Raw genomic sequence first — 8438 nt, forward strand, 5'->3', positions numbered from 1 at the left:
AAGATACAGTTATTGCATGGAATTGATAATAAACATATGAGCTCCTAATAGGACAGAACCTAAAGATACATAGATAGTAAAAGAACATGATATGACATGAAAGTGCACTGAATGACATGCTGACAGATTGAAGACATATTGTGCTACTACCACATAGTTGAACCATATAGGATAATGTATTAAACCAGATGTTCTTTCAATATATATACATCGCAATTATTCAGTCGATGTGTCTCGATTTAAGGGCCACGTGGCACCGATGCTCCAATCCACATACGGCTTTGGACCCAGAAATCTGGCTTCAATCGAGCTCTAATGCGTAATCTTTAATAAATAAATAAATAAATACATGTAAAATGTCCAGTACTATCACAGTGTACACATTGTGGTTGCTATGAAGGTGTCTTTAGGGTACGCTCCTCTACTCTTTCACCTCACTGATGTGTTCCATAGAATGATTTGACTGGACAGGAGGAGGAAGAAGCTGAAGGAAAAAAACACAGTGAACATAAAACACCATCATGTATTTGAAGTTTGATAATGATGTTGATGATAATCGTGTGTGTGTGTGTGTGTGTGTGTGTGTGTGTGTGTGTGTGTGTGTGTGTGTGTGTGTGTGTGTGTGTGTGTGTGTGTGTGTTTACATTAAATGCGTTAGGATTCTTCAAGAAGGCTTTGTACTTTTCAGGAGGCTGAGGAACAGCAGGAAATATAATGTTGCCCACTCTGAAAACACACACACACACACACACACACACACACACACACACACACACACACACACACACACACACACACACACACACACACACACACACACACACACACACATATAATGTAATATTCATATAATGATTCTAACTTAGAAAAAGACCATATCCTTCCTTCCTGTAAGGTGGTGGTGTTTAATGCTTTATTTTTAACTTTCCTCTTTTCAGCCATTGTTTGCTTTCTGTCTCTGGTTTGGAGAAGTTTAATGTGCAGTTTCCCTTTAGCTATTTTTGCATTCACAATCTCTCTATTCCACTGTTTGTAGAGAGCTATTCTACTGAGCCACTATGCTGCCTATAGCTTCACCTTTAGAAAATATTAATTTATGCATGAAGTAGGCCTACACTGCAAAATCAATTTGAACTCAGAAAGGCTGGGAAAAGGACCCGTAAGGTTCCATAACGGGTTGACACTCATTATTTTGCAGTGTTTAAGTGTGGAACAGCTCACACTGAAGAGGAAACAAATGTGTGAGAGCAGCAGGAAGGAAAGACAAGTGTGACAGAGAGAGAGAGAGAGAGTGTGAGGGAGAGAAGGTGTGAGAAGAAAAGAGTGTAAGAGAAATAGAATGAGTTAGAGAGAGTAAGAGAGTACCTGTGATGTTTGAGTAGTAGCAGCACAGAGAGGAGGATCATGGGTAATACGAGTACAATACTCATGAGTAACCAGTAGTTGTCAAGTTCGTCGGGTCTCGTCGGATCTACAGCTACACACACACACACACACACACACACACACACACACACACACACACACACACACACACACACACACACACACACACACACACACACACACACACACACACACACACACATACATTCTCCAGTTTATATTAAGCCTCTAATTATCCATTTGTCATTATGTCTCTTTGGTAATGACCACCATTGTTGTCTCCGCCAGGCTGAAAGGCATGGCCGAGACTATGTTTTGCACCCTGTCCGTCCGTCCGTTTTTAACTATAACTGCACCGATTTGCGTGAAACTTTGCACGCACACTCCCTAGAGGCCAAGGAAAAACCTTTGCTCTGCTTTTCTCACATCTGCCTTTTAGAGCGCCACCAGGAGGCTGACTTTTGTAAAACAAATTTTTTACTATTCTTCCTTCAGATTCTGGTCAGATACTGTGTACCGATTTGCATGACGTTTGGATAAAATCTGTAGGAGTAAATGGGTTTTGCACAAATCGGCCTCTTGGTGGTGCTATAACAGGCCCATGTGAAAAATTCAGGGAGTGTGTGTGCACAGTTTCGCAGTGACCAACAGTGCCTGAGATTAGTTGGTCACAGACAGATGGACACACGGACGGACACATGGACGGATGGACAGGGTGCAAAACATACTCTCTCGCCATGCCTTTCGGCCTGGCGGAGAAAATAACCATGGATATGTATACAAACCACAAATGGCTTGAACTGAAGGTGTTACTCACTGAAGGTGTGACTCCAGTTACTCCAGTGTTGAGGTCCTAGGCAGTTCTTGCTCTTTTGTGTCCGTAGCTTCACTTTGTAGGGAAGTGTGGGATCTGCATTTGATTCTTTATACAGCTGCTGGCCATCCCCAGACATGTTTATGAGCTGGTTTGGAAAGAGGGAATGACAATTACCAGAGTTGACTTAATAACACTGAGACATGGAAGGTAAAAACTGATAAATTAGTTTATTTTTTATTTAAAAATTTTGGCAGAGAAATCATGACCCCTCATTATGATGTCATTATGATATCAACACAGTTATGTTTATGATCTTGATTAGGATATATATATTTTTTTTCAAGTCTTGGTCTTGACTCGGTCTTGCCCTCGTCGGTCTCGTTCTTGAGTTGATTCGGTTTGACTCTTTTAACACAGCCTGATAGGACGCCTTCAACCAAACTGTTGTAATACAGCCTGAGGATGCGGTGTCCTACTCCGAACTTCTTCAGGTGGTGGTGCCAGTACAGTCGCTGCTGAGCCTTTTTCCTCACGTGTGTGGTGTGTGTCTCCCATTTGAGGTCCTCCTCGATGTGTACTCCGAGGAACTTGAACTCGCTGACCCTTCCCACTACAGCGCCATCGATGAGGATGATCATGATCTCTCTGCGGCGAGGAACTGTCTCCCGGCACCAGAGTGCCAGTGAGTTGATCTCCTCTCTATAGTCAGACTCGTCATTGTTGACGATTCGGCCTATCACTGTCATGTCGTCCGTGTACTTTATGATGGTGTTGGAGTCATGTGTGGCTGTGCAGTCATACGTGTACAGGGAGCAGAGGAGAGGGCTCAGCATGCATCCCTGGGGTGCTCCAGTGTTGAGGGTCAGGGGGTCAGATGTGATACTGCCCATTCTCACCACCTGATGCCGGTTGGACAAGAAGTCCTGTATCCAGTCGCACATGCTTGGGTGTAGCCCTAGGTCTCGGAGCTTTGTGTCAAGTTTTGCTGGGACAATGGTTGAATGCTGAGCTGTAGTCCACAAACAGCATACGTACATATTTGTCCATCAGCAGCTTGTTGTCCATGTGCGAGAGGACGGTGTGGAGAGCCATGCCAATAGCGTCATCGGTGGATCTGTTTTTGCGGTATGCAAACTGCCACGGGTCCAGCGAGGCAGGTAGCGTGGAGCTGATGTATTCCCTCACCAGCTTCTCAAAGCATTTGCTGACGATCGGGGTGAGAGCGACAGGTCTCCAGTCATTCAGGCATGTCACTTTGGCCTTTTTGGGAATGATCACAATGGTTGACATTTTGAACCCTGCAGGGACCACAGCCTGGGAGAGGGAGAGGTTAAAGATGTTAGCGAAAACACCCGCCAGCTGGTCTGCATATGCCTTAAGGACCCGGCCTGGAATCCCATCAGGTCCCGCCGTCTTGTGGATGTTGACCCGTGCGAAGGCTGTACGCACGTCTCTCTCCGAGATGGTTAGAGGGTTCTCCTCTGCTGGTGCTGCTGATGGCCCCTCTTGGCTGCAGCGGTTGGAGCTGGTCTCGAACCGGCCGTAGTAGGTGTTCAGTTCGTTGGGCAGGTAGGCAGGCGGGTTCACCTCACTTCTGGTTTTTGCTTTGCAGTCCGTAAAGGTGTGTACCGCCTGCCACGTGCCCCTGATGTCGCCACTGCTGAGTTGGTCTTGCATCTTTTCAATGTAGGCCTTTTTCGCCTTCCTGCTGTTTAGGGCCTTTGTTTGTAGGCCGGTAGCAGCTAGATGGAGTAGTGGTCAGAGCTTCCTAGCGGTGGGCGGCGGATATCTTTGTATCCATCTTTGAAGGGCGTTTAGCAGTGGTCAAGAATATTGTCACCATGGGTACTGCAGGTGACATGCTGGTGGAATGTGGGAATGACCTTTTCTAAATCATTCCGGTTGAAGTCACCTAGGCAGATGACTGCGCAGTTCGGTTGACGATTCTCTTGTGCACTGATAGCCTTGTGTAATTCCCTCATTGCTGTGTCCTTAGCTCATACCACGTTCAAAGTCACTTGGATCACATCACTTGCTCATTCTCATGTTGGTGGAACTGTAACTGAACCGCTTGGCCCTTTCCGCATACAATATTTTAAATACTGAGTTGCAGCCACATCACTCTCTTTTTGGAGGAGTAGGTTGTTTACATTAATGAACGGTTGTACCTAATACAGTGTCCACTGAGTGGGACAGGAAGTATACATACAATGTACTGTACACACCTGTCCATTGATGTCCAGCTGGTAATCGAAGCAGTAAACAGGTTGAACTCTGGTCCGAGTAACTGGTAAATCCCACCTCACAACCAGACTTCCATTTGGCATGGACACATTGAACGCTGGAGGAGACAGGACTTCTGCACAGACGCGCGCACACACACACACACACACACACACACACACACACACACACACACACACACACACACACACACACACACACACACACAATTAAATTCAAAGGGGCTTTATTGGCATGAGAAAACATACTTAACATTGCCAAAGTAAAAAAACACTATTAATACGAAACATTAAATCCACAGTAAAGCCTAATTCACAATGAAAAATATTATTTTACGTAAAAAATAAGGCTCAACTTAGTGATTGTGCCTTGGGATATTACCAATTGAATAAATGTCAAAAATGACATAGTAGATTGTCCATAAGTCAGGTAGGGACACATTGATGCGGAGCATTATTGAGGACATGTTATCCTCTACTGTGTGGGAAAGACTTGCAGACATGACTGTCACTCCTGTCTCCAATGTTTTGTCCTCCTTGAGTGTAAAGTTCCTGTAGGAGATGGTCTTTGCACCATCACAAGTACTGGGTAAACAGACACAAACACAAATAAACAGTTATTAGTTAATTGAATGTACTGTCCCCCATTGCCAGAAACGAGATAAAAAAACATTTTCTGTAAAGGCACAATATTTGCGTTGCATTGTATAACACTGTCATAACATGAATCTATTTTTAATAGTCAAAGTTAACCCAAACATTGTATGAGTACAGTCAGTCTCCCATTCAGTGCCAATGTTCTTGCTCTCTACAAGAACACACCACAGATTAGAAACTCAGTTAAGTCTGGTTGCTCACAAGACATATCCATGTTCACAACTACTGATCACAGCATCCTAATGACAATGAATTCTTGGGGTGTAAAAAAATCTCGTTAACGGTGTCTATACTGTGATAGGAAGCAAACTATGGACTAGTGGCAGCTTACCTGATGGAGCCTGAGACTTGACTGCCTGCGGGGAAAGAGTCTAATATGGTGCAGTTGAGTGTGTTTGTTGGATACAGGAGGCACTGGCAGGACTCAGAAAAGTCCAAATCCTCCCCACATTCCTCATCATCAGGATCTAGCTGCATCTCTCCTGCCGAATTTCTGTGATAGCAGAGCGCCTGCTGATTTAACAGACACACACAAAATTAACTAAATGACATGAGGACAGAAAATCTGAAATGAATGTGGAAAGTTTAATTGCGACTCACTGTTGGTAATTCCATAGACTCACTAACATGGCATAGATCTGAATGGTTGTTGTCCGTGTCTGTCAATGGAGAAAACACTGCAAATATTATAGAGAATAGAATATAAGAATTAATTACACACATCATGCTGTCTACTATGCAAACAAACAAGTATGAGACACACACACACACACACACACACACACACACACACACACACACACACACACACACACACACACACACACACACACACACACACACACACACACACACACACACACACACACAAAGACACAATATGTTCACTCACCACTTTTGCAGCGACACAGAACCAGCAGAAAGGTCCAAAATATATGGATACGAGAGAGTTTCATAGCCATCCTGAACACACGCACACGCACACACACAGCATTAAAAGCCTGACCAAACCATTTTTCACACATGTCATTTCCTGCGTTTCACAACTCCCTTCAGAAGTTCTGAAATTTACAGTATAGTAAGTGTCAACTTTATTATAACAAGACTAGATTACGTAAGGGGCTGTTATAAATAGAGGATTCTCCATCTCATCACATTCTCTTTTATTTTGCAATAGTATAGTAGTTTGTAACTTTTATTCCCAGAAGGTGCAAATAATGATTATTGTCAAGAAGGTGCAGCACCTCACAACATGGCAGGCCGCTCCTTTGAGTTCAGTGGACAAACCTTTTTGCCGCTATTACTTTCAATGGTACTGATTCCCTGCCAGACATATAGGCTACACATCAAACTACCGTTTGTGTGTACTGTACTGTGTCCTATATATATGTCTACTGAATATATTTAATGGCTGCGTTGGCACCGATGACACATTTTGTCTTTTTGTCTTTCTCAGAAGATACAGCCACATCGCCCCTACAGTTTGTGTCAATAGGGACGTTGTGGGTGATTGTTTAGAACGCTAGAAAATGTTGCTTGTCCATATTGTGTCCATACTTTTCCTTCCAAATTCTGCCCAAAGTGTGGTAAAAGAAATTAGAAGTTTGAAATTAGTTCCTGCATGTAAGCATTGTTGTTAAAAACTTATTACAAAATGTTCAAAGTTATTGAAAATTCTTACCTACTGTCTTGCGTGCCGACTCTGGTCTGTGAAAGTTGTAAATGACAGAAGTCTGTCACATGGTGTTGATGTCCGGGGACAGGACAATGATGCCACACACACACGCACGCAGTCATCAAAACTGAAACCACACAATCGACCACACTTCCTTTGCTTTGAATAGGCCTACATACATACTGTTCTACTGAAATATACTGACACATCTAAGTGGTTAAATGGCATTGCACAAATACTAGCATTCCAATATTGAAGTGAGAAGAAAATGCACATGCGTGTTGATATAATAATAATAATAATAATAATGATAATGATAATGATAATGATAATGATAATAATAATAATAATAATAATAATAATAATAATAATTATTATTATTATTATTATTATTACTATTATTATTATTTTGATTATTATTATTAGGGCCGGGCAATTTGAAAAATTGGAGGAGTGGAAAGAATTATCTTCCATTACTCATGAGACTCTACCCAGCCTTCCCAGCAAGTTAGCAAGAGCTTGTGAAAGACCATCTTGTGAAACTAATGTCGCCACATAATCATCTGGCTGGCAGGCCAAGGTACAAGCCAAGGTCAAGACCAAGGCACAGAACTTCCCCTTCAGGATGGGTGGCAATCCGGACAGTCGAAAACCAAGGCCTGTCAGTGCTCCAATTCAATGTCGAGGGCCTCATTACCGCCAAACTCTAAGTCATACGACACCTTGCAGAGTCCAACAAGGAGCAAGCAGTCATTCTCCTACAAGAGTCCTCGCTGGTTCCATCCACAGTAAACAGCATGGAATGACAACTCGACCTGATTTAAATAAGCTGGACGGACAGTCATTTGTCAATCTTCACTAGGCCCCAATATTGAGTGGCTGGTCAAACTCCAGGAAACAACGGACTGCAGGTGACTTCAACTGTCAACCTAGAGATAATCGGGTACCTGAGTAAGAGAGGAAAAGACAGACCCTGGGTGGACGTGTGAGAGGGAAAGTCCTTTGTGCCGCTAGCTTTGAAGATCTACAATGAGACACACAATGGTCGCTTGGCCAGGTCAACCGTAACTTAACCTGGAATAGATAGATGTTTCAAAGACTCTGACCTCTAATGACATTCCTAGGGTGGGGTTCTTTGTGCTGTTTTTTGCTGTGAGCACTTTCACTTCTCACGCTTTTGTACTGACCGAATGGACACTTTTTTGATTGGAATGTTTTATGACGAGATATGGTGAGACACTTATGAAGCACTGACTATAATGCTTCTTCTTCTTCTTGCAACAGTACTTTTTTCTTTTTCTTACTCTTTACCTTTAACTCCGTAACCTTAACTGCTGTGCCGCCTCTCGGCACATCCAAACTGGGGTTAGAAAACCACCCAACACACCAGACAGAATCCTGCGGTCAGCACCAGGCACATGCACAGTTGCACACACAGGAGCCAACCAGTACCCAATCACCTGCCCGATTGCAATCATAGGATAAAGTGCCTATTGTATTTAATTCTCTCTCTATCTATTGTTGCGCTCCATGCTGCTCAAATTCAGTATGTCTAGGTTTTTTGTTGTTGTTTCCGGCTGGTCAGGCTGGTTTTAGCAAGTAACAAGGGAACTGCATGCACAACTCAAGTCTTCAGATTATGCGTGCTAACCCAAAAGGC

The 8438-nt window shown here is 43.3% G+C and overlaps 1 protein-coding gene across 1 annotated transcript; it reads right to left on the bottom strand.

The window, feature by feature from the left end:
• LOC308097353 (uncharacterized protein) lies at nucleotides 1-6799 on the bottom strand. Its single transcript, XM_080445111.1, has 10 exons — nucleotides 6785-6799; nucleotides 5996-6066; nucleotides 5704-5780; nucleotides 5435-5616; nucleotides 4829-5031; nucleotides 4429-4562; nucleotides 2204-2348; nucleotides 1366-1477; nucleotides 645-726; nucleotides 1-484 (listed from the first exon to the last, which is right to left on the bottom strand). The coding sequence occupies exons 2-10, from the start codon at nucleotides 6063-6065 to the stop codon at nucleotides 422-424; spliced, it is 1068 nt and encodes a 355-aa protein (XP_080301237.1). The 5' UTR covers nucleotide 6066; nucleotides 6785-6799; the 3' UTR covers nucleotides 1-421.
• Between the last annotated feature and the right edge of the window lie 1639 nt (nucleotides 6800-8438).

The sequence above is a fragment of the Gymnoscopelus braueri genome (assembly GCF_963280865.1).
Source record: "Gymnoscopelus braueri genome assembly, chromosome: 12".
Lineage (NCBI taxonomy): Eukaryota > Metazoa > Chordata > Actinopteri > Myctophiformes > Myctophidae > Gymnoscopelus > Gymnoscopelus braueri.